The sequence below is a fragment of the Plasmodium vinckei genome (genome assembly GCF_900681995.1).
Source record: "Plasmodium vinckei vinckei genome assembly, chromosome: PVVCY_09".
NCBI lineage: Eukaryota > Apicomplexa > Aconoidasida > Haemosporida > Plasmodiidae > Plasmodium > Plasmodium vinckei.
This window is the reverse complement of record NC_051301.1, coordinates 1,321,025-1,348,704: the sequence shown is the minus strand read 5'-3', so window position 1 is coordinate 1,348,704 and position 27,680 is coordinate 1,321,025. Positions and strand designations below refer to the sequence as shown.

At 22.9% G+C, this 27,680-nt stretch overlaps 7 protein-coding genes across 7 annotated transcripts; 4 read left to right on the top strand and 3 right to left on the bottom strand.

Annotated features, from left to right (window-relative positions):
- Positions 1 to 1,203: 1,203 nt before the first annotated feature.
- On the top strand, positions 1,204 to 1,973 carry PVVCY_0903850 (V-type proton ATPase subunit F, putative; the record flags this gene model as incomplete). The annotated part of the gene is made up of 4 exons (XM_008626720.1): positions 1,204 to 1,269; positions 1,363 to 1,444; positions 1,560 to 1,642; positions 1,815 to 1,973. 4 exons carry the CDS (start codon positions 1,204 to 1,206, stop codon positions 1,971 to 1,973), a joined length of 390 nt encoding a protein of 129 aa, XP_008624942.1.
- A 742-nt stretch (positions 1,974 to 2,715) lies between these two features.
- On the bottom strand, positions 2,716 to 5,633 carry PVVCY_0903840 (carbonic anhydrase, putative; the record flags this gene model as incomplete). Its single annotated transcript, XM_037634363.1, has 2 exons — positions 2,716 to 3,179; positions 3,356 to 5,633. 2 exons carry the CDS (start codon positions 5,631 to 5,633, stop codon positions 2,716 to 2,718), a joined length of 2,742 nt encoding a protein of 913 aa, XP_037490466.1.
- Positions 5,634 to 6,414: 781 nt separating this feature from the next.
- On the bottom strand, positions 6,415 to 7,351 carry PVVCY_0903830 (conserved protein, unknown function; the record flags this gene model as incomplete). Its single annotated transcript, XM_008626718.1, has 4 exons — positions 6,415 to 6,502; positions 6,643 to 6,740; positions 6,833 to 7,033; positions 7,142 to 7,351. 4 exons carry the CDS (start codon positions 7,349 to 7,351, stop codon positions 6,415 to 6,417), a joined length of 597 nt encoding a protein of 198 aa, XP_008624940.1.
- A 1,025-nt stretch (positions 7,352 to 8,376) lies between these two features.
- On the top strand, positions 8,377 to 14,394 carry PVVCY_0903820 (conserved Plasmodium protein, unknown function; the record flags this gene model as incomplete). Its single annotated transcript, XM_008626717.1, has 1 exon — positions 8,377 to 14,394. One exon carries the CDS (start codon positions 8,377 to 8,379, stop codon positions 14,392 to 14,394), a length of 6,018 nt encoding a protein of 2,005 aa, XP_008624939.1.
- A 1,021-nt stretch (positions 14,395 to 15,415) lies between these two features.
- PVVCY_0903810 (adrenodoxin reductase, putative) lies at positions 15,416 to 16,942 on the top strand (the record flags this gene model as incomplete). The annotated part of the gene is made up of 1 exon (XM_008626716.1): positions 15,416 to 16,942. The coding sequence occupies one exon, from the start codon at positions 15,416 to 15,418 to the stop codon at positions 16,940 to 16,942; it is 1,527 nt and encodes a 508-aa protein (XP_008624938.1).
- A 598-nt stretch (positions 16,943 to 17,540) lies between these two features.
- Positions 17,541 to 19,400, bottom strand: PVVCY_0903800 (conserved Plasmodium protein, unknown function; the record flags this gene model as incomplete). The annotated part of the gene is made up of 1 exon (XM_008626715.1): positions 17,541 to 19,400. The coding sequence occupies one exon, from the start codon at positions 19,398 to 19,400 to the stop codon at positions 17,541 to 17,543; it is 1,860 nt and encodes a 619-aa protein (XP_008624937.1).
- A 1,723-nt stretch (positions 19,401 to 21,123) lies between these two features.
- Positions 21,124 to 23,572, top strand: PVVCY_0903790 (AAA family ATPase, putative; the record flags this gene model as incomplete). Its single annotated transcript, XM_008626714.2, has 7 exons — positions 21,124 to 22,240; positions 22,372 to 22,668; positions 22,765 to 22,871; positions 22,960 to 23,028; positions 23,119 to 23,150; positions 23,238 to 23,340; positions 23,432 to 23,572. 7 exons carry the CDS (start codon positions 21,124 to 21,126, stop codon positions 23,570 to 23,572), a joined length of 1,866 nt encoding a protein of 621 aa, XP_008624936.2.
- Between the last annotated feature and the right edge of the window lie 4,108 nt (positions 23,573 to 27,680).

Sequence of the window (27,680 nt, the reverse complement as noted above, 5' to 3'; positions counted from 1 at the left end):
AAAAATCGAAGAAAAAATATATACACTATATATTATCATATTTTTTTGTGTCCTTGAACATTTCCATTTGGCATGTATATATAACCCCCCCTTAAAGTGAACATGTTTGGAGGGACTAACAAAATGTAACAAAACTTTTTAAAAAATATCTTATCAAAAATAAACTTCATATATAGGCATAAAAATATATTATAATATTATAATCAAAATTTATAAGCATAATAGCTGTTTCATTTTTATCACATCCATTCCCTTTTTATGACCATGCTATTGGTTGTGCTATTATTTCGCTAAACTTGTTATTTGCTTATTGCTATTTTTATATGTACATAAATTTTTTTTTAATCAATAATATCAATTTTCATTTTTTTCAATTAATTTTTTTTGGTAATTTTCCAAAATAAGCTTAAAATTTAATATCCAATTTATTTTTCCATAAGAACAATTTCCACAAATTATTTTAAGTGCATAAAATTGGTAAAAAAATTGTAAATATATAGATATAATTTTTATATGTATGTAATACTATAAATTAAATACAAGGACGCTGAAATATGTTTAATACGTAAAATATATATAAGCATATATATAACATAATTATAAAATATTTATAATGTTGTATTTCCCCAGAAAAAGGATATTATATATAATCTCATTTTATTTTGCACGTTTTTTTAATATAATATATAATTTTTTAATTTTATTTATCCTTTTTTAAATTTATTATACTTTTAATTTTCCATCAATTTTATTGCTTTTACACAAAATTTTATAAGTTTTATCATATATACTTTATATTAAGGTTTATTAAAAAAAATATAAAAGAAAAATTTAACAAATTGCGCGTGAATAAAATATATAAGTCAATTTATGAAAACTTGAATATATTTTTCATCACTTTCAAATCTACTTATTATTACAATTATTTATTTATATTATAAAATACGAAGAAGCTGAAAAATTATATGGAATAGAAGATATAATAAAATATATAGAGAATAAGAAATGGGAGAAATAATAATAACAATACCAAAGTAATGATAATTATTTTGAAGACCTCTTTATTTAATTTATTTCTATTGAAACATTTTATATATATTTTATACTTCCTTTAAAAAAGGAAAAAGTATACCTTTTAATTTATATATTACAAATATATATATGCCATGCATATATAAATAAACAGTAACACTTTATTATATAATGACATCTAGAAGATATAAATTTTTCAATGAAACAGACTTGAAAATATATATTATAGGGGATGAAGTAATAACATAGAAAATAAGCCAATAAATCCTTATACAATATTACATGTACCAACTACTATATGCACACATACATACATCCTTACATTTTCAGGACTCTGTTGTCGGTTTTTTGCTAGCTGGAATTGGATTTAGAGATGGACTTGGGAAAAAAAACTTTTTCATTGTAAATTCAAGTAATAAGATAATACTAAATATTGTATATTTCCCATTCAAACTGATTATGAAAAATCATAATATTACAAACTTTTTTTTCTAATTTTTTTTCTAATTTTTTTCTAACTTTTTAAGAAACGAGTAAATCCGAAATTGAGGAAGTTTTCAAAGAATACACATCGAAAAGTGATTGTGGAGTTATATTAATGAATCAACAGGTAAACATTTTACGAAAATAAATATAAAAATAAAATGATTAATGTATTATCAATTATGCATGCCCAAATATTTGACACACTATCTGTGAGGACGTTTATTCTAAACATTTTAATTCACATTTATAGATAATTTATACATTTTTTTTTTTGCTTACTCCTTTTCTACATACAGATAGCAGACGAAATAAGGCACCTTGTTGATTTGCATGACAAAATATTACCAACTGTTTTAGAAATACCATCAAAAGACAAGCCATTTGATCCCAACAAAGATTCTATTATACAAAGAGTAAAATTATTTTTTGGTGGTGATATTTCAAATATAAAATGAGTTATGGACATATTTTCAATATTACATTTTCTTTTTAATTTGTCACATTTCTTTTTGTTATTTATGTGTATGTATATTCATTTCCTTTTTCATTCGCATTACATACATTTTTAATTTCCATTTTACGTCCATTCTTATTTGTTATATTATCCCACCACAAATATATACTTACATAAAAAAAAAACAAAGCCAAAATGGACGTAAGATTAAAGGGGAAAATCCTTATCAGCCTTCTTGTTTTGATATACATTTATGTAATGATAAATTTATTTATCCAACCATTTATTATATCAGACTTTTTGATTTCCGTTTTTTTTGTAAACCCATGGAAATTGGTATATGTTATAAATTTTACATTCGTTTTTTTTTTATCATTTATTCTTTGTTATATTGGGTTTATATTGTTATATTCTTAAATTCATGCAATTATTCAATAAACTAAAAAAAATATAACTCATATGTATATCCTTAAATAATTAGTGTCTAATTCATATTTCAATTATTACTAACAAAAAAATTAAATACAAATATAACCTTATTTATTACGAAATTATTTTTTTATCACTTGAAAAAAATATGAAAATGGGGGGCACACTTTTAAGCACCTCAACATTTTCAACAAAAACTAAAAAAATGAAAAAAAACCTAAAAACCTATCGAATTAAACGCAATAAGTGCACACTTGCAAAGTGAGGAATAAACAAAAGAGATGAAAATGTGCCTAATCATTCAATATACAAATTTAATAATTTTGTAAAAATATAAAAATAAGTAATAAGAAAATAAAGTTGAAACAAATATAATTTCCATTTGATTTAGAATAAGCCTGTTTTATATTTTCAATCACAGTTTTATCTTCACTTGTAGTTAAGATAGATGAAATTAATAGTTGAACTGGAAAACCTTGTATTAAATATACTCTACCATAATTATGTATATTACCTTGAACATTTTGTAAGGCCCTAAAATTATCATTATCACTGCCATTATAATCGGGTGTTGTTTTTTTTAACATATTGTAAAATTTTAACATTGTTTCAGTTGATATAGGTAAAGATTTCTTGGCAACTTTCCAATGAACATTTTCATTACAATCTGGTGAAGTTGAAGATCCATGATATGCAAAAAATTCCATACTTTTCATATTTAGCATCATCAGTACTGAGTTTAAATTTAGGGGTGCTTTCAGATCCACCAATGTTGGGTCTATTAAATGGGTTGCAAATATAAATTTAGGAAATTTTAAAAAAATGGAAATGAAGAAACATTAAAAATGGGAAATAGATGGAATAAGTAAAGGGGAAAGAAATCATATTAATGATTATTCCAATCGTTAGATTTATACACATTTTAATGAAAAATAAATGGAGATATTTTCTCACCTGAACCAACAGGAACATTTTGGGTTCCCTCTAAAATTGTTTTTAAAAATTTTTCCGAAGGGAGTTTTTTAAAATTATTAATTGTAGATTTATTAATTTCAGCACTTGAAAAAGTAATGGAAATAACCTGATATTGGTTTAGTTTTTTTGTATTTTTACCATTTCTACCTAGTTGAGTATTATTATATGATTTACTTCGCTTGTTCCGCTTTTTGTTTTTTGGATTTTGGTGACCTAAATGAGGGTTTGATAAACTATTCCTTAAGAACGTTAAAATATATGAATGCTTGATATTTGTTTCATTATTTTTTTTTTGATTTTTTTTTTTCCCAAAAATTCCATTCCATTTACTTTCATCATAATCATATATCTCATTAGTACTATGATAAATTTGCATTTCTATATGTCTCCTGTTTCCAGATCCTTCAAATGTATGTTCACTAGGTGAATGGAAATTAATATGGTGAGAATAAAATATGGCTGGCTCATCAGTAGTAAATAAAACACCAAAAGGAATTATATCATTATTCGATGCTTTTATTTTAAACATATTATTTTGTCTATTTATAATTATTTTATTTACTAAATTTTCATAATAATAAAATATATCACCTTTAAACCATGGTCTATTATAATTATTCCATGAATTTTCATCATTATCATAAAATGCATTTAAATAAAAATCTGATAAATTTTTTAATTCTCTTTCTTTTAATGTATGCATATGTAAATCTACAGGGGATTGATATTTTCCATTTTTGCATATTCCTGCAGCCCAATCCATTCCCTGCTTAGAATATTCAAACGATAAATTATCATTATGTTCAGTAGTATCGCTTTTTATATTATTTTCCTTCTTTCGATGGGATCCAATTTGTTTATCGCCCATCCAACCTCCATACTCTTTATTCTCTGCCTCTTTTTTATATTCCATTCCATCTATATACTCTATATTTTCTGCACTGTTTTTATCTTTTACCCATCCTCCATACTCTTTGTTCTCTTCTCCCTTTTTATCTTCTGCCCTATCTATATACTCTATATTTTCTGCACTGTTTTTATCTTTTACCCATCCTCCATACTCTTTGTTCTCTTCTCCCTTTTTATCTTCTGCCCTATCTATATACTCTATATTTTCTGCACTGTTTTTATCTTTTACCCATCCTCCATACTCTTTGTTCTCTTCTCCCTTTTTATCTTCTGCCCTATCTATATACTCTATATTTTCTGCACTGTTTTTATCTTTTACCCATCCTCCATACTCTTTGTTCTCTTCTCCCTTTTTATCTTCTGCCCTATCTATATACTCTATATTTTCTGCACTGTTTTTATCTTTTACCCATCCTCCATACTCTTTGTTCTCTTCTCCCTTTTTATCTTCTGCCCTATCTATATACTCTATATTTTCTGCACTGTTTTTATCTTTTACCCATCCTCCATACTCTTTGTTCTCTTCTCCCTTTTTATCTTCTGCCCTATCTATATACTCTCTATTGCCTGCACTGTTTTTATCTTCTACCCAACCTGCATAATCTTTATTCTCTTCCCTCTTTTTATCTTCCATCCCATCTATATAGTCTCTATTGCCTGCACTGTTTTTATCTTCTACCCAGCCTATATAATCTTTATTCTCTGCCTCTTTTTTATATTCCATTCCATCTATATACTCTCTATTGCCTGCACTGTTTTTATCGTCCATCCTATCTATATAGTCTCGATTGTCCTCCCTTTTTTTATCTTCTGCCCAGCCTGCATACTCTTTATTCTCTTCCCCCTTTTTATCTTCCATGTCTTCCGATTGCATAGCCTCAAAGGATTTTTTTTTATTTTCCTCAAAGTTATTATTCATATTTTCAAAATCATCGTATTCATTGTATTTATCAAATTGTGTATCCTTTCTTTCTTCTGGCTTTTTTTCCATCTCATTTTTTAGAGAAAATTCATTTCTTTCATTTTCATTTTGGCTCTCTGATTGTTCATCATTATAATTGGAGTGATATTGCCAATTGTTATTACTATCATCATTGCCTTCGTTGTTTCTTTGAATATTTGGATTATCTTTGTGCTCATTTATTTCAATATTCCAATGGTTTACCTCTTTATTTATATCTGGGTTATCGTCTTTATGTTCTTTAATTTCATATTCAACTATTGGGCCAGAACTTAAGTCATGTATAATATTATCTGGAAACTCAAATAATATTCGACCTACATAATTATTATACACTACATTATCACAAAAACAGAAAACAATTGAAAGGAATATAATATGTTTCATTTTTATTTTTTATTTATATAATATGCTTTGAACAAACACTTGTCTTTTTCACATTAACAAAACTGGCTAATCATATATATAGCATATATGTGTATATGTAAATGTGTTAATATTTGATAAAAGAAATATACCTAAGATATATTTATATATTTGTGATCCTTTGATATAGCTATTTTGCCATGCTTATTTGACGCTGTCTTATCATGAAACATTTCAAAAATATATATACAAGCAAATGGAAAAACAAAGCAAAGTATAGCAAATTAAAGTAAACTTAACTATCCTTTATTATATCCTCTCTTATATTGTAAAACATATAAAATAAAACAGAAATAAAATAAATGTGGATGCATCTTGGTGCATAAGGCCCTGTTATATAGGACAAGATGAAAAAAAATTTTCAACCATCGAATAAAATATATTTAACGCTTCAAAATGTGTTAAATATAAATTTATATAAAAAATTATAGATATATAGACATACACCTAATCAATATATACATATAAAATCTGACAACCTTTTTCTCTAGTATTTAAGACAGGGTAGATAAATGGGCTTAATTATTACATGGATAAATAATTAAATAAAAAAAAGTTTAGTTAAAAAAAAGTCAAACTATAAAAAGTTGGTTATAATTTAAAAAAAATAAATTAATAAAAATTAATTTTTAAATTGAATATACATATGAACACTTTTATAAATTAATATAATATGTTTGTAATATCAAAGGGATGAATAAAAAAAAAAAGAAAATTATAAACATTTACTTATTTGATAATCTTAAGAAATATCTTTAAATAAGTTGGGGTTCATAAAATCACAATTAATGCAATTTAAATGGTCATCAAAATCGTGGATATTCAAATACCTGAAAAGGGAGAGAAAAAATATGAGGGATCTATAAAGTTGCATATATAAAGATTAACAAATTCTACTGACTATTCAGAAAATTTAAACATATGGGCATGTAGCTATATGGTTTGAGAATAATTATAATAAATGTCATACTCATGGTTTGAGATACTTTTCTTTAAAAATTCCTTGTTTTTACTAGATATTTGTATTTTTTCATTTTTCAATTTTCCATTTCCTTCTTGCCTAAATGCCTACATTTTTATAAAAAAATAAAAACCATAATATATAGAAAAATGGCATAACATTATAACGTATATTTTTTTCGTGGCCAAAAATATGTTACCTTTATACAGTTGTCTTCATCATCCTTTAATTTAGAAATTTTTACTAAGCATATTAGTGCATCGCTACAATTTTTTATTAAGGTATCTGAAATTATATCACATATTTTTATATTACTTATATGATCATTTTTAGAATCATCAGCACTAATATGATAATATCCTATAATTCGTTCACCAGTCTCTTGGCAATTTTTCTCAATCTATATTTAAGGAAAATTATAATAAATAAAATGAATATATACTTATACAAATGTATAGACAATATAGTATAATATTTTTGTAATGAACATTTTTTAAATTAGACTAACCATTGTAAATGCCAAACTTAAAAATGCAAACAATATATGTGTGTGAAATAATGGAACAGTATTACTTATAACACATTTTTTTTTATTATTTTCTGAATTATAATATTTTCCTATTAATACTCCACACACATCATCATAGGAATTTTTCAAAGCATGCATAAAAATTTTTGCATATGCAATATTATCAATCGTTATTTCTGTTCCTGTCATACTTTTTATTATTCTTTAATATTGTAAACCCTCGAAATCTTGTAAATTTTCTAAACCTTGTAAATATTCTAAATATATTTTATTTTTTATTTCAAAAAAAAATTGTTCTGTAAGAATATGATCATGTGTAAAATGGCAATTTACTTTTACTTAACTAGTTCATATATATAGCTATGTACATACAAATATATAAATGCTTTATAATGAACTTACAAATATTCTATACAATGGTATTCCCCCAATTTATATATAACAAAAGTAAAGAATAAAAATATCTTTATTCCTTATAATATTTGTCATATTTATTTAATATCGCCATCTCTCCACAAAAAAAAAACATGAATTATTATTTTTAAAATGCTCTAGATCTTACTAAACATTTAACATCCTATTTTATGTTCCTCTAAAATTGAAGGTATTGAATTTCTTTGTACTAAAAATTTATTGTTTTAAAATTGTTCTGATAAATAAAAAACAAAAATCCAATCTTAAAAATAAATTCAAATTTAAATATGTCGTGCTTAAAAATTTGACGTTTAAAAGGTTTGCTCGAAATTAATATTCTATAAACTTTATAAGCCACCAGAGAAAATATGTCAAATAAAAAGAAGAAAAAATATTATGAAAAAAAAAAAATTTTTTTACAAATTTTCAAAAAATATAAAATAAAAAAATAAATAAAATTTGCAAAATTTTCAAATTATAAAATATTGTATATAATTTTAGAAAATGAGAAAAATTCATGGATATTAAAGAAGATATATGAATTCATAATTTTAGGAAAAAAGTAAGCATATGTATAAACATTCAGAAAAATAAGCATATGGTTATTAACTTTAGACGAAACCCTATTTGATATGATATATACTTATTTCTACAGAAATACTTTGTTTTATTCATTGTTGAAAAAAACAGTTCAAATGTAGATAAGTATATGTATTATACACATTTGTATATGTTTCTAACATATGTGTATATAAATTTTATTTAGTTTGATGGTCTTTTCTACCCCATAAATTAAAATAATGCCAGCAGATAAACTTAGAATTGCATGCTATGGGGACAAGAATATTTTAAGAAATATCGAATACTTTTTTAAGGACGATTTTTATGAAATACATGATGTAAAATTAAACGAAAAAATAAACAAAATACGAGTTAATTTACAATATGAATACTATAACAATTCAATAGCTGATTATTTTAAAAATGAAGATAATGGATCGATTGAAAAAGCTTTTATTTATATTTATTTTTTATATTCAGAAAATTTAGAGGAATATAAAAAGGAAAAGGAATATTTATTAAATAGATATAAAGATAGTATAAATGAGGAAAATGAAGATTGTATATTTGTTTATTTATACAATTTAGAAGATAATGTAAATGAAATAAAAAATATTAAAAAAATTAAATCTGACTTTAGTTCTAATAGTTATAAAACTATCAAAATATTAAGTGTCCCATTAATTCAAAATGAAGAATATGATACAAATGAAAAGGTCAAAGAACTTTATGAACATTTTAAAATCAGATATATTGATCATATCAAAATATGTATTGAAAAAAAATACCATTCCATTAAAAGCTCCTATAACAAAAGCGTTAATATCTTTTTAAGCTATGTAGAGGTAAAGAAAAAAATTATTCTGGAAAAAAAAAAAAAAAAGTTTTGCATATCCAACATATCTGTAGAGGAACCAAAACCAAATGACGTATCAAAGGCAGAGGAAAAAGATAGACCAAATCATAACGAAATAAACAACATAAGTGAATTTGTCGCGTTTTATAAAAATCACAATATTTTTTCATTTTGCAATGAATGTGTAGATATAAATTTTTTTTTACAAAAAAATGACGTTCATTCTTATATAAACAAAATCGAATTTGTTACAGATTATGATGAACAATTATATTTAGACATGTATGATATTTTTTTATCAGTTTTTATGTGGGGGGAAAATTTATGTGCATTGTATTTAAAATTAAATCTTTTTAAGAAATGCTATATGCTATATAGTAGTATTGAAAGATTATTTTACAAGCATCTCAATGTTTATATAAAAAAAAAAAAGTGTATAATACATTCTCCGATTTTATTTGAAAAATATAAACTAGCTATAACCAGATATATATACGAAAGAAATGTTTGTTCTATTCATTTGCTAGAATATATATTTTTTAAAAAATTTACTTTATTACTTTTTTTAAACAAATTTTCATATATTTCAATAAAAGCTTTAAAATTTGCTCAATTCTTTTACAAAAATAAAATTTTTATATTTATGCACAATTTTAGTACCTTTAGAAATAGTGTCAATAAATATATGAGTCATCCAAATTATATCAAATATGTTCATAAAAAAATTGCAAAATATAAAAAAAAAGAGCTAGCGAAAAAAAATCTCGAGCCAAAAGAAGAAAATTTTAAAGATCCCATAATAAAGGAAAAATCGGAAAATCTGAGTGATTCTATTGAAATTTACCAAAAGGATGTCAAAAAAAATGAACCGACAAAAGAAGATAATCCTGACGAGGGCAATAAAAACACGGGGATAATAGTAGTGAAAGAAAACAAACCCTACAATAATAACAACAGTAACAATAGCAATAATAATAGAAAAGGAATGCACAAATCGAATAACATCTTAGTGAAAGAACTTAATGATATATTTAATCAAAATGATAGTAGCGAACCAGTCAGTGCAGAAAATATACTGAAAAAAATTATTATAAATAAAAAAAATCGTAAAAATGAAAAATTTATTGAAAAAAACCAAGATGAAGAAAACAATGAATCTAAAAATGGTGAACATACAGAAACCGAAAATATTTTATGCTCAAATGAACCACAAACTAGTAATGAAGTTTTTTGTGATATATTTAAAAACGAAAATGAAAAACTGTTATTTCTTTTAAATTGTTGTTTTATGAATAAAGAAAAATATTTTTCAATTTATTTTTATAATCTTGGAAATTTAATTAAATTTCTTTTTGAACGAAGAAGGGATTTACACATTGAGAAAAATGCAAATAAAATAAATCACAAAACAAAAGAACAGGAAGACAAAATTGTTAAACATAAAAATACAAATATCAGTAAATATTTATCCCTCCAAAAAAATATTATGAAATTAGGTTATAAAAAAAGTTCCACAAAAAATAAAAAAAAATCGAAATCAAAACTTCAAATTGAAAACTCCAAAGAATCGAGTTGTGTAGAAAACTCATCTTCCGCTTGCTCAAATTTTACTTCTTCGGCACTTAGTGAAAAAAGTGAATCCAAAAATAACAACAAACTTTTTCTATACACCGATTTTAGTATTAATGTTTCAAATATATTTAAATTATCTTTTATAATTTTGAAGAACATACTTAATATGAATGCTAACAATTTTAACAACAACCCTGAATGGGATTTGAACAATTTTGGATATAATGAAATAAATACACATAGAATGTATTTGTTCAATTTTTTTTATAATTATTTAGAAGAAAAAAAATTTGAAAAACATATAGAAAATGTAATTGAAGAAGAAGTTATAGAAAATAAAAAAAATATTTATAACAACTTTCCAATTTATCATATTAAAGCATTTTCTAAAGATAGTAATAAACAAAAAAACTATCTACTAATAAATATTATGAATAAAATTATTAATTTATATTCAAGAAAACACAAAAATATATATATTATAAATAAGTTTTTCTTAGCTATATTACTATTTGAAAATAAATTATATAAAAAGTCATTTCATTTTGTTAGAAAAATTATTGAAGAATCACCATTCCATTTTCTTACACAGTTGTGTATGCAACTTTTATTGTTTCATGATTTAAATAATAATTTTTATCATTTTTGTGCTTCCTATTTTTTAGCAAATAAATATACTAAAATTATATCTTTTAAGAATGTTAATATTAATTTCACTTCCTTTCAAAATTATGAATTTGATTTATTTTCTATGACTAGCCAAAATTCTATTTTAAAGCTCGAGCAAAATAAAAGCTACTATTTAAATTTTTACGACGCATTGGAAAGAGATATAATAACATTTAATTTGTCTTTGATAAGTCAATTAAAAGATAGTAAGGAAAATGAAGAAAGCAAAAAGGTTCCCTTTGATGCTAATGAAAAAGGAAAGCAATTTTTAGACCCAGACAATAACACAAATAAGGTATACCTAACACATGATGAAGCAAATCAGAATAGGTCGAAATTCTTAACAAATAAAATGATAAAATTTGAAACTAAAAAATTCTGTAAAGATAATTATTATTTTAATATAAATAAAAAATTTTTAAATAGTTTAAAAAAATATAATTTTTCCGTTTCCGAAAATGAAAAAAATAATATATTCTACATGCCAACGGAAGATATTAAAATATTTGTTCAGTCGGATTATAATCTATATATGTTTGTGCCCAATATGGTTTTTGGGGTTAACAAAAAGGTAACACCTTCCTGTGATCATATAAATGATACCAAAGAATGTAATATAAATAATTGTACGACTAAAAATAATGCTTTTAAAATGTATCACCTCGATACATTATTGGCTAATAAGATAAAAGAATATGCAGAAAAAAAAAATATGGAAACTAAGACAGACAAAGTTCAAGAGAATATATCCTCTAATAAAACTGATAAGACAATCAAAAAAAATATACGTGTTAAAAATGTGTGTGCAGAATATGATGAATATTTAGACTTATTTGTTTTTTCCGCATTTACCCAAAATTTGAATGTTAATAATATAATTTTACAATTATATAGTGAAGAAGAAAATAAATATTTATACATAAAATATTCGGAAGGAAACTATGTAATTAAAGATGGATTAAATTTAATAAAATTAAATATAATTAATATTCTCGAATCTAATAAAATTAAATGGGAAAATTTTTGTTATAAAATTAAATATGTTTTTCTTAAAATAAAAAATTTTGCTTTATATCAAAAAATAGGAATATTACCTAACGATAATTTAATGGACTCCTTTATAAAAAAATATGTTAGTTTTATAAACAACAACAATATAGTAATTAATAAACATAATAGTTATACAACCTTCTTTTTAAATCAATTAATTTTACCTCTTTATATTAAAATAAAAACCTTAAATTCAATTCTAAATTGTAAATTAACTGCTTCCTATATAAATAAAACATCACTAGTATATGATAATATAAACTATGTTAAATTAATTATAAAAAAAAGGCAACAAATTCAAAGTAAAAATATAAATCCTTACGAGGATAATGATATAACTCGTGACGAGACCGATGAAGTAAGTGATTTTAATAAAAATATACCAAAGAATAATCCTGATCAAGGAAGGGGAAAATTTATTCAAGTGTCAGTTAAAAATAAAAGCCAAATAAATGAGTGTAATGATATTAAGTTATACAATACTAGTGTTAAAGATGAAATACTGTTTGTAGATTTAATAACTTTTTATATTGAACACAATGAAAATATAGATATAGAGAACCTTAAAATTTTAAATGACCAAGAAATGGATATGATTAAACATAAGGATAGAAATGCTCATATGGATGAAGAGACTGAGGTTAACGACTGTAATGAAAGCTCAGAAAATGGTTGGAATAAAAATGACAAACAATTAGAGACCACACAAGCAATAATCTCGTTTATACCACGTCGAAAAATAGACAATGAAATTGGCTCTGTTAAAAATAGAGAACAAAATATGGATGATAATTTATATAAAAAATTATATGCAAAATCTTCTACAAGCACAGACAAAATAGAAATAAAATGTATAATAAACAATGATATATGTGGAAAAAAAAGAAAACAACGAAAAACAGATATATATAAAATAGAACAAGTAAATTATATTGGAAAAATAAAAATTGATAATTTTATTAATCATGATCAAACATTAACATACACACATTTAAATAATAAATTAATTGTTCAAAAAAAATTTAAACTTGTAAATATTTTTAATGAAAAAATAAATACATATAGATCAAAAAATGGAATGTTATATGAATTAATATTAAATTTAAATAATAATAATTATTCTGTATTTTTAAAAAAATTCAATATAGAAATATTAAAAAAAAATATTACACAAATAAAAAATGTTAAAATATTTTTTTTAAACAATGAAAAAAATGAGGATTCCGATTCCAACAGTTTACAAAATGAAATAACCTCATTTCAATTAAAACCTCCAAAAATAGAAATAATTAATAATGATAATGAAAAGGATATAGAAATTCTAGAAGACAAACAAATACAACCTTCTGATCATATAATAGACACTGGAAAAGAAATATGTAATAATCTTAATGCAAATATAATAAGTAATAAAGAAAATGATGAAATGAAACAAAAAAACTTTTACGATGAAATTTCTATTAATAGTTGGATTAAAGGGGGAGAAAGTATATTTTTACTTTTTGAAGTACAATATAAAAATATATTTGATAAAGAGGATAATTTTATAAATCACTTAAAATATGAAAATGCTATTGGAAATATAAATATATTATATGAATATAGAAATCAAAATATTTGTAAAATAGACAAATATGAAAAAAAGTATCTATATAATTTACTTGTATTTATTCCACAATTTTTATTATCTATTGATGCTCATTATGATATACCTAAAACAGGAATACTTCATACCAATATAAATATTAATGTTATATTGTCTAATAAAATAAATGAAGATATATATATAAAACATTTTGTATGTATAGATAATAATAATAATGATGATGATGATGATGGAAAAAGAAATAACCGTGATACAAAATATAATTGGCTAATAAATGGATTTAAAAAACAAGTAGTTTGTATACCCAAAAATTCATCTCATGTTATAAATTTAATGTTAATTCCTTTGAAAGTTGGTTTAATTAATTTCCCACCAATTTCTTATTTTATAAAATTAAATAATACTTGGATTGAAATTACACAGTTTCTGAACAAGAGTGAAAATTTTCAAGTAATTATTTCCCCGCCCCTTAATATTACCCCACAAATATGGCAACTTATGTAAAATATATATCATATAATATTTTATTTATTTTGTTTCCTCATTTGTTTATATATTTTTTTTTACGTCATCTTATTTCCATTTCGCAACGTCTTGATGTATGAGTACGATATAATGCGTATAATGTGAAATACCCAATTCCCATTTTTAAAAATTAAAATCAAAAATTTTCCATAATTTCATCAAAATACTATACCATATCATGCTTTACATTTTTTAATTACTGATTTATCCATAATGTGTGTATATAATTATTTTATTTATTTACATACATGTGGATTATTTCACTAAAACATTGCTTTCGAGGGATGTTGCAATGAAAACTTGTGTATACCCATATCCTTGTATTTGCTTCAACCATATACATAATACCACTCATATATGACATGATTTTTTTTTTCTATTTTTTTTAAATACTCATACAAATTAATATTCTTAAATGTAATTTTGTATATTTAAATAAACCTATTTATTTTATTTATAATTTCGTTTTTTTTGATAGTATCAAAAATTGGCGTAACGAATATTTTATCAATTTTTTTTTAATACAAAACTTAGCTTGTTTACATTTATGAATTCCGCTAATTTATGAAATTATTATATGCTATCAATTTTTAAAATACTCTAGTAGCCTTTAAGCTATTTAGTTGTTTAATAAATAGAAAAGTGCATCATATAATGGGTATTAAACAAAATAAACGACCAAAAAATAAAGAGTAAGTAAATGCATAAATTGATGAACATTATTTCCAGATTAAAACATTTTTACATTAAGTAATATATTTTGCTTAGCTTCAAATTTTTAAAAAATCAAGCTAGAATAGTAATAAACTCTCATCATGCTAAAGCATTTAATTATTTTTCTCTAACATTATTTCGTCCTATATAATAAGCATTCATTTTTTACACATTTTAGTATATAGTTTGTATTGGTCGAATGAATCCTTAAGCATATATAAGAGAAATAGCTAAAAAAAAACAGTTTCAAGAAAAAAGAGGAACACAATATAGAAAGGAAACAACAATGATTCTGCGTGGCACGTTGTATGTGCCTCGAAACTTTAAAAATATAAAATACAGAAAAATATATAATTTTGTTTTTTTTAGAAAGGATTTTTTTTCGAGTGAAAATAAACATTTTAAAATTGGAATAGTTGGTGGAGGTCCATCTGCTTTATATTGTTGTAAATATTTTTTAAAAAATGAAAAAATAAAGGTTGATATTTTTGATAAATTACCTAACCCTTATGGGCTTATAAGATATGGTGTAGCACCTGATCATGTAAATGTAAAAAACATATATAAAACGTTTAATTCAGTTGTTATAAATAAAAGTTATCGATTTTTTGGAAATGTAAATATTGGTGTTGATATAAAAGTAGAAGAACTAAGGAATTATTATAATGCAATACTTTTTTGTTGTGGAGCTTCTGAGCCTTCTTTTCCACAAATACCATATGCTAAAAAAATAGATTATAAAGAAAATGAACACTTTCCTGGTATATTTCATGCAAGAGATTTAATATATTTTTACAATAATTATTATGATGATATACGATGTAAAAAAATAGATAACTATTTAAATTCTTTTGAAAACTTTTCAAATTCAGTTATTATTGGAAATGGAAATGTATCATTAGATATTGCCAGAATCCTTATAAAGCCTATAGACGAATTAAATAAAACAGATATTAATAATAATTATTTAAATTCTATAAAGCGTCACCAAATTAATCATGTTTATATAATAGGAAGACGAGGATACAAACATACATCATTTACCAATGCGGAATTAAGAGAATTATTTTCATTAGATAATACAAAAGTTATCTTAAATAAAAATAATTATGACATGTGCTCATATTTTAAAGACCATAATAATAAAGGAGATTTAGACGAAGATCATGAAAATTCGAATATGCGAAATAGACAAAATAAACTTTTTTTAGATATGGTTCAAAATTATCAAATGTTTGAAAAAAATAAAGATTTATATAATAAATATAAAATTATAGAATTTATTTTTTGTCATCAAATTAAAAGTATAGATCCAATTAATGATCATATAAAAAATATTGAATTTGAAATAAATAAAAACATTAAAAATAATGAAAATAACAATACCAATTTGGGCTACAAAAAATCTATATCAACTCCATTACTTATATATGCTACAGGTTTTAAAAAAAATACGTTTTCAGAAAATTTATATAATCAATCTATTCAAAAATATAAAGAAGATATTTTAAAAAATAATTTTGGAATATTCCGAGCTGGTTGGTTTTCTAACGGACCTAAAGGAAATATAGCTAGCCAAATTATTTCATCGAAAAATAGCGCTTTGACTATTTCTAACTTTTTAGAAAAAACAACCACATTCTTCGATAATGATATAACTGATTTATTAAATAAAAAAAAAATACAATTTATTACTTTTGATAATTGGAATTATATTCAAAATTTAGAGCAAAATGGAATCACACCAAAACAACGTCCAGGAAAATTTTCAACCATAAGCGAAATATTGGACATATTAAATGAAAAAAAATGAATAATTAAGACAAGTTAATGCCTAATACTTTTTTTTTATGTAATATTTCACTGTAATATAAAATAGAGGGCATCGCGTTTTACTCTCTATTATTATTCTTTTTTTGCTTTAAACCCTCATGCAACCATTTCTGCATGATATCAATACTTTTATTATCTACTTATGCATTTATATTCGTATTAATACATTGGGTATATGTACTTCCAATATTTTTTTTGTTTTTTTTTGTCTTTTACATTTAAAAAATATTTATTGTTTAAAGCATCATAAAGAATTGTAAAGATGTTAAAAAATATATCGAAATAAAAATATGCTAATTGCTTTATTTAGTAAAAGCGCACAAAATTCAAATGAAACATTATTTAAAAAAAATGAAGAGAATAATTTAAAATAAAAAATTGGTATGCAAATAAATATTGTCTATGTCCGTTGAAATCATATATATTAATGTGTAGTGTTCCCGTGCATTACCAGCATTGTTGTTAAATTTGCCACATATATATTCCCCTTTTTAATCAAACTAAAGCCAATTTTAAAAATATTATTCAATAATACAATAAAGCAAAATAATGATGCATAATTATCTCTTATGTTATTTTTATATTTTTGATTTTTCTTTATATAATTTATATTTATCAAAAGCTTCTTTTACTGAGTTTTTTTTTCTTGGAATGACATGTCCATCCTTTACTACCATTGCATCAAAATCAAAATTCCTTTTTTGTATCATTGGGCTCACTTTGAAAATTGGAAGTTTTATTTTTTCATTTTTTCCATTTGTGCAAATGCTATATATTCGTTTTGTATTTATCTTTCTATCCATTTTTTTAATCCCATTAATCATGTCAACAGAAAAATCCTGTTGGTGTCTTGTTACTTTGGTTGGCTTTATTATATTATTATTGTTTTTTTTTAAGTTAATGATATTTTTGCAATGTTTATTTTTATTATATATATCAACCCTTTTTGGTAATAAATTCAAATTTTTATTTTTATATGAACTATATTTACATTTTATATGGGTTCCTTTGTTTGATAAAGAAAATTTACGCGATTTTTCATTCAAATTGCTAATTTTCTCCTTTAAACGATTTTTTACATCATATTTATTATCATTGTGGAATGTTGACTTATAACTTTTATTTAAAACTATTGGTGATTTAACCACACATTTTAAGATTCTATAGTTATTAATTTTATCTTCTTTATTATAAGAACAATTCTTAGGACTTTTTTTTAAAGTATCAATATCATTACTATCTAATTCACTATTAAAATTTTCTGAACTATCTCGTTCCAAATTGGAAATTGTGTTATTACTACCCTTTTTAATATATGCTATTTCTTGCTCATCTCCTGTTTCGTTTTCCGATTTTTCTTGTGATTCTTCTGTTAAATTTCCTTCACTATCACATCTTGAATGTGAAGGATTATTTTCCATATCACATAAATAGAATGACTCAATTTTTTTTTGCGCTCCTTCGATATTATCCTTGTCTGGGATAGATGCCTTTGAAGACATGCTATGCAAGATTTTTCTTTTATCCATAATAGATCCGTTTTTTGGATGTACTCCTTCATTTTTAATAAAATTACAATTTTGTTTGCATTTTGAATTAAGTATATTAATATTTTTCTCTCTTGATTTTTTTATGTTTTCAGTATACCCCAAATCCCATTCGGATGATTTATGTTCACCTTCGGTTTTATTTTCATCATTGATTTTTATAAGATTTGATAATTTTGATTCATTATTAAATATAGTATAATATTCACTAGGAAAATCATAATCATCTTCAAATGTTTGTGTATTTTTTTTTTCAAGTTCTATCTCAATGTTTATCTCTTCATCACATTCTTTTGCATATTCCATCTTTTGGGAATGCTCAAATTTCGTTTCAACTTTTTTTTTTACATCCTTTTTTTCTATTTCATCATCTGTTAGCACCCCTTTTGTATTTATACCGTTTTTTTCCAAATTATGTTTATATTCCTTTACTGAATAATCATTTTCTCCGCTTAAATTACATGAATAAAAATCGCTTTCTTCTTTTTCTTCTTCGAATTCTTTATTTCTTCTTTCCATATAATCAAAGAAATTAGAAGCTTTATCTTTATATTCAATTTTTGTATTATTTTGTAATTTATCATTTTTATTAAGTGTTTGTTCATCGAGAGATTTGTCCAATTCTATTTTTTCCTTTATTTCCCAATCATTAAAAGATTCCTTTGATTTTGCATTTAAGCGATTGTCTGCCTGATATTCATTTTCATTATATTTTTTTAAAGTATCCGAATATTTTGAAAAAGACAAACATTCTGAATGGTCATCATTCTCTTCATAACTGTGACTTGTGCTTATAGACAATTTCATATTATTATTAATTTTGATTTTACTTTCTGGATTGTTTAGATGTGATTTCTTTTTTTTCAAGGAATCATCATTTATTAAATGCATTTTCCTTTTTTCCCAGTCGAAATAAATATCAATTGGTCTGATGGTATTTAAATCGGCTATGAATTAAATGAAAGCATCTCACTTTCGAAGGGATTGATACTTTTCTTTTTAAATTTTGCAATAATTTCAATTATTTTTTGAAACATGAATACTTAAATGTGTATATATATATGTGCATGCATAATAATTTAACATTCCTTTCCTATACATATTTATTTTACATACTTATACTGAAAAAATGTTTTATTCATATTATCTTTTGCACGATTTGCTCGTTTTTAAATGCATTGCTTACTTAAAATTATAAATAGAAAAAGTCTATTATGCAACTTTGGGGGTAGAACAAATTTTATTATATTTTTGTTATTTAATATTTAAAAATTGTGACATAAAAAAATAAAAGATCTTAAAAATATGTGGAACAACTTATCACTTTTAAATAACGTCAACTGAATAGAGAATGAATGTAATTTTATTTTGTTGGGTTTTTCTTAATATAATAATTTAAGACAATTTTACCAAAAAAATTAATTAAAAAGAAAACAGACATAAAATTATTTAAAATAATGATTAAATAAAATAATCCTTTGTTAATTCATTTTATATTTAAAAAATTTGCTTAAAACACACACACAATAAAAAATTAAAGAAAGCTACATTTTATTTCTTATGTAAAAATAAAATATGACTGTTCAGAAAAAAATGTTTCCTTATTTTTTTTTTAATTTGGTCTTACAAAAGTAGCTATATAACTGTCTTTTTTTATGTTGAAGCAAAAAATTGCCACCAATATATGTATATACGAATTTGCATTACTTTTAAATATGCAAATTATAACGAATTAGGTAAATCGGATTAAACTTCAAACCATATAATAAATATAAATGTAAATGTCGGTATATTGCTGATTGAATTAATTATTGAGATATGTCCTCAAATACAAGGTTTTCTCCTTATCCAAGTGTCAAATCACATAAGTTCCTTATAAAATAAAATGAATGTGAAAACAATATTTTACTCAGGATAATTATTAAACTTAAAATATATGTAAAGAAATATGCTAACTTTATTGAAATACTTAATGCTTCGCCGTTTTAATCATGCATGTACATCCCAGTTTAATTATTGATACGTTATATTATAATTTCCGAATATTGATCAAACAAATATTATTTTTTACAAAACTTCCTTTATGTTTTGTGAATGTTTTAAAACTATATACTTATTATGCTTACTCATAAAAATGTACCCATAGCACAGGATGCTACATTTATTTTTTTTCATTCTAGTATCATTACCTTTTTTTCTTATAATTCAACATTAATAAACTTTTTTACTTTTCTTAATAATAAAAATAGAGATCATTCAAAATCAAATACGTTTAATATTGTTCAATTTATATATAACTGTTATAACAATGAATAGTCGAATTCACCGCAGTATGTACATCCGTTGTAACTTTTTTATAAAAAAATTATTATGAAGCGATATGATAGACATGCTTATATTTCTTAACAATTTTTTTCTATATATTTATGTTCTTAAAAAATAATATGCTTTAGCATTAAACTCTTGATCAAAGCACAGATTAAACAAAAATTGCATATTCACCCTCAAAAATATATAATATGTGCAATTTTCTGGTAAAATGTGAATAATATATAAATGTATAAATAACGTATATATAAGCATATTCTCGTTAAAATGAAAAATTTATAATGATATGATTAAGATAAAAAATCATATATATTGTATAAAAATAGCAATAACTTTTTGTAGAACGTATTTAGAATTTTACAAAAATATATTTTTGCATATAATTCGTCTATATTTATACTGGGAAATAATGAATATTAATGAGGAAAAAAGGATTCCATTATGTTGTGAAATTTGTATAAAAAATGAAAAAGATGTATCAAATGAAATAATAAAAGTAGCAGCACACAAATGGCTGTTTTCGCTCGGAATAACAATAACTTTAGGTCGTCATGACCCAAATAAGATCATGTGTGAAAAATTAAGTAATTATTGTGAATATATAGTTATTGAGCCAGCTATTCCTATAAAAATTGTAAAGGAATATAACGAAAATTGTGAAAATAATATTTATGGGACATTATACACTACACATTATTCAGTTTATGAAGCCAATTCACATATAAATATAAATGATAATAAAAAGGATATAGACAATACTAATATATTAAATTCTTATGGAAAAAAAAATTATGAAAAAATATATAATGATAATAATTTAAATTTTAAAAAACAAAATTCTTCAAATGGATTTAATACGACCAATTTAGTTAACTCTCTTGCTACAACACAAAGTATTGCTTATTCATATCCTATGATTAATGATATAAAAAATAAAGACAACATAAAATATCCGTCTAATTTATTATTTACTGTACCTATTATAGGGGAAAAATCAATATCTTCTATGGAAGAGGATCCAATCATTTTACCAAATTTTTGTTGTGTAGTAAATGTAGTTACATACTATAAAAATGATGATTTTATGGAAGAGCAATTTAATGAGCCAAGTGAAAATGAAGACGAAGAAAAAAAACATATTCCAATTTATTCTCAATATATATTACCACATCCACGTTTTCATAAATTATGGGACAGTTTATACTATGAAGAAAATATAAAAAGAGATTTACTCGAATATGCATCAGCTTTAATGTTATTTGCGTCGAAAAAAATCGATTGCAATTTAATCAATTATAATCATCTAGTTTTGTTATATGGGCCTCCAGGCACAGGAAAAACATCATTGTGTAAAGCCCTGGCCAATAAAATGTGCATTCGTTTATCTAATATGTACACAACAGGTTGTTTAGTCATATAATATAATTCATTACATTTATAGGTGTTCGAAATATTAATATATATCTTTATGCTATACTATTATGCTTCTTCAATTATATATTTTATTATATTTATATTTGAATTTAATTTACAGGAATTTTGATAGAACTAAATGCTCATACATTGTTTTCAAAATGGTTTAGTGAATCTGGGAAGCAAGTATTAAAATTATTTAATAAAATTAAAAAAATTATTAATGAATATGAGGAAAATGATGTTTTCATATGCTTACTAATTGATGAAGTGGAAAGCTTGTCAGCAGATCGAAAAAAATCTATGGATGGAACAGAGCCATCAGATAGTATAAGGGTTGTTAATACATTATTAACACAAATAGATTCTTTAAAATATTATAATAATATTTTATTGCTAACTACGTCCAATATATCAGGTAGCATCATGCAGAATGTCTACTAGGACATGTATATATAAATCCACAAGTTCGAATGTATTTTTTTATGTATATATGTATGCTTTCATTTTTCAGAAATGATTGATGACGCTTTCATTGACAGAGCTGATTTGAAGCAGTTCATTGGATTACCAAATGAAGAATGCCGATATGAAATTTACAAGGACTGCATAGGCGAATTAGTAACTATTTTCATTTTTTTCCATGCCTTTTATTTGCTCATTGTTCATTTTATTCCATATATACCCTCAACATTTTATAATTCCATAGATCGAGAAAGGAATAATTAGCTATAGCTTCAAAATCCCAAGCTATCAAAGAATTATAAAATTGTTAAAAGTAAATATTCAATGAAATATATATATCCCAATTTTATAATTATGCAATTTTTTTCAACTTTTTCAATTTTTTTGGAATACTTTTTCACAGAATGAAAACGACAAATCCAAAGACGAATATGTGTAACCATTTAAATCGATTATAAATATATGTTGCTACATAAAATAAAATATTCATTTTTTTAACTTTTAAATAAATATATATATTAGATGTGGGAGTAAATTAATGGAGTGTGCTAAAATGAGCAATGGATTTAGTGGACGATGCTTAAGAAGAATTCCATTCCAGGCTTATGCTTATTTTTGCCAAGCTGTAATGTGAAAAATATAAGCATTTTGATATATAAAATAAATTTAGTATTCATATAAATTTAATCAAATGAAAATATTTTGTTATTTTTTAGACCCTGCGATTCTACAATTCGACAAACAATAACGAGCAGAATGTCTTAATTTCTTTGAATGATTTTTTGTTGGCACTTCATAAGGCTGTCAAAAAGGAGCTTATGTGTAAAGATATATTATTCGACCAAAAAAATAAATGAGTTGTAAAATTCGTTTCCTATTCGAGCCTAGGCGCAAAAGAAACCAAAGTATATATTTTTTAATATTTTTTCTTTTTCATTTTACATTTGTACACATTTATATATTCTCTTATTTTTTAATAACATTTAAAAATATATATTTTCTTTTCTTTATAAATATATGCCTACAAGAGCGAAAATATCATGTATTTTTGCTTAACTATTATATAGAGCATAAACAATATTTCATGCTTTTAAATATATAAGCAGATCGAATTTGCTTAATTTACACATAGTACATATTATATATTTGTTTAAAGTTTTTACACAAATTATATTCTAATAGTATATAACATACGAAATTCATTTCAATACACAGAAGCATATCATAAATATAATGATATATAATGTTTATGTTCTTTAAATATTCCATATTTTATAGTATCAATTACACATATTTATATGCATACTTATATAGAGTCCTAAAATGTGTATTGCTTATTATTTTGCGATATTAAAATGTAATAGTTTATCTTTTTTCTTTTTTTTTTCATAAAATTTTTACGTGTTTAAAATCGATAAATTGCGTATTGTCCTTTATTTTACTGTTTTATTTTCATTTGTCATTTTATGTATACTGGTTAATTTATTAAAATAAAAAAATAGTATATATTTATTAATCGCAAATAACATAAAAATTGTACCTTAAAGAACAAGAAAATAGGTAAATAATATGCACATATATATAGAGAGTAATACATAGGATATATCCATGTAGTTACCTATTTTAAAGGAATATCCATAGTGCAATTATAGACTATCCTCATATATTGCAGTATTGTGCTGAGACGTATATAAGTGTACATGTTTTTTTTTTCAGTGATACGAGAAAAAGATTTTCAGATTTATTAATCTTTTAACTATTTTGTTTACTTGCTAATATTAGTTATATATTTTGTCTCTTGTGCACACAAAAAAATATATATGCATACACATATATATTTAAACAAATATTTTAAATACTAGCATTTTGTAAGTCTTTTTTTTGTACATCTCCTCAGTAATAGTACTTTGTGCATTATCATAATAATTTTAAGTTTGCTTATAAATATTATATATTTCATTAATTAGACATCCTTTTCTTTAAAATGAATAATTTTTTAAGTTAATTAAAATTTTTATAACGTAATTAAATATGTTGTATATTATGGCGAGAAAAATTATTTTGTGCATATAGCATAAATTTATTTTAAAAAAATAAAAAAAGTATGCATATAGATATTTATTTAATGATCTCATTGTATTGCAACAACATACTACCATAACCTGTACTTTTTTAGTTTCGAAAATCTACATAATTTTATATTATCATTTCTTGACCTTGTTATTTCATAGATTTATATATTTATATATTTATTTTTATTATAGTGTTAAAAAAATCTGTTATGCTTTTAAATTAAAAATATAAAATACAAAGCAAAATAAATGAATTCAAAGTTTTGGCTTTTCCTTTAATAATTCCATCTTTATCATTTCTTTCTCCTTTGCCTTTTCCTTTATGTACAATTTTACTTATAATAATAAAAACAGCCAAAATTGAATAGTATACTATATAAGAAAAAAGAAATTAGTTCATTCTTATTTTCCTTTTATACCTATATAAATGTACTTAAGACCAACCTTACATATTATATGTGCATATTTAAATTTTGATTATTATTATTCTTTATTTTTTTCTCTGGCTTTGTACATATTTTATTAACATTTTTTTTCTCATTTTTTAATATATGCATATTATAGTAATTTTAAGCATTACCTATAAATAATTGTCTTAAGATCTATGCAATTATAAATTTTTGTATCATAAAGAATATAGTTATAAATGTGTTTTTTCTCATTTTAAATTTAGTATGATTTTTATTGTATATATATGTTATTTTATTATATATACATTATTGTCATTATTGTTGTTGTACATTTTTATTTTATTATATTTTTAAATGCACAATTAAATAGCTCATTGCATATACGACATTGGCAACGAATTAAAACCCTTTTTTTGTGTACTAAAATAGTTTATATGCATTTTTATATTTATATAAAATTTGTGTTGATTTCATTTCAATCATAAGTACGTGCCATAAATAGTGAATTCATCTGTATATACATAGCATACACCTTACACCTATATATTTTGTTTTAACGACATTGTATTGGATATACCTATATACATTCATATGTATATAGATTACACATTTACATATTTTTATATTTACATTTTTCTTTTTACATGAATATATTTTTTATCATATTCTTTTTTTTTTTCTTTTTTTTTTGGGTGGAGTACCAATTACCAAAAAAGGTCAAAACATAATGCTATAGCAACGCATTACAAGTTGCAACTCAACAACAAAAAAAAATAGGAAAAAGAATGTTACGTATGTAATACATACACATTAAAATTTTTCATAAACATATAATATATACGTCCATATAAAATAAGATAAAATATATATACATGTATCTTTTTAGCCATATATAAATTTTTGTATGAAAATAGGTATACATCAAATTATATCTAGAGTAAATTTTTATGTATCATATGCCCAAACAAGTAGTCTACATAATTATTTGCCTATTCATTTTTCAAAATATAAGCAAGTGTTAAGTTAGAAAAAATACACAAGTATATAAATAGAGGGCGCTTTAAATTAAACCCAAATTATTAAATGATTAATATTATGTGCATATTTTGTTTATACTATAAAAAAAATAACAATATAAATTTAAAAAAAAATCATATATTCAATACACCACAATATTACTTAAATATTTTTTTGTATATCCATTTTGTTATACCTGTTGTTATTACTATGTATGTACTTATTATATAAATATATTTGTACACATATTTGACATACATATAAATATACATGTTTCAAACACAAAAACTTGGAAATAAAAGTAAGAATAAAAATAATAAACATTTTTATCTGCAAAATATGTGTTTTTTTTATAAACTATTCCTAATTCTTTTGCAAGTATACACTTTGCTTTTTCCATTATTCAACAAGTTTACATATAACCACACTGAAATATATGACTAAAACAAAATATGTATGAATAATTATGGACTTCCATTTATATGCATGCATGTATATATTTTTCCACAACTTCATTTTGTTATCCGTCATAAACATTTATCATTATTATTAATATAGGTAAAACATTGTATCGATGATGTGACAAAATTAACTTTATTTCCATATAGTAAGGATTAAAAATATGCAAAAATTATAAAGCATATTCTACTTACAAGTATCAAAAATTAAAAACATAAAACAATACTACATAATTATGTACATTCTTATGCTTTATTTATACATTAATCTTTGCTAGTTTCAAAGTATATGTTGTTTTATTTTTAAGAAATATTTAGTTGTAAAAATATTCCTATATACACAACGTTTTGCTGTTTTCTTTATATTATCATATCTATATAGTTACATTAGTAGTAATACATAAAATATTATCATATGCGACATACGTATGCAATGTATAACATAATACTACATACATACTAATGACGTCAATGCAATAAACTCGTTTTTATACCATTACATAGGATATACCCTACTCTTTTTTATATTTTATTGACATTTTGTAAAACCACGAAAAAATATATAATATATATATGTATGAAAGTATTATTTACCTAGTACATATGCCCATAAAAATTGTTTATTCCCTATCATAGCATTTTTATTATTTTTATCATTTTTATAGTTTTTATAATTTTTATAAAAATATGTTTTACATAAAAAAATTAATATTTACAGAATATTTTATAATTTATATTTTGTGATCATAAAGTTTATTTATATATTTGCATAAGAAGAAATATATTTATTTACAACATTTTCATCTATTATATCTATACCCCAAACAAGTAAGGAAAAGTTGGATTATGCAAGAGTAGTTGTTATGAATTGTATAAGTACTATATTATTACTTAAATAGAGAGAAAAAATCTTTATATACTATATTTAATTTGGTATTTTATAATTGTTAAAAAAAAAAAAACAAAAAAAAACAAAAAAATAATGCATTAATATTTAATTATATAATA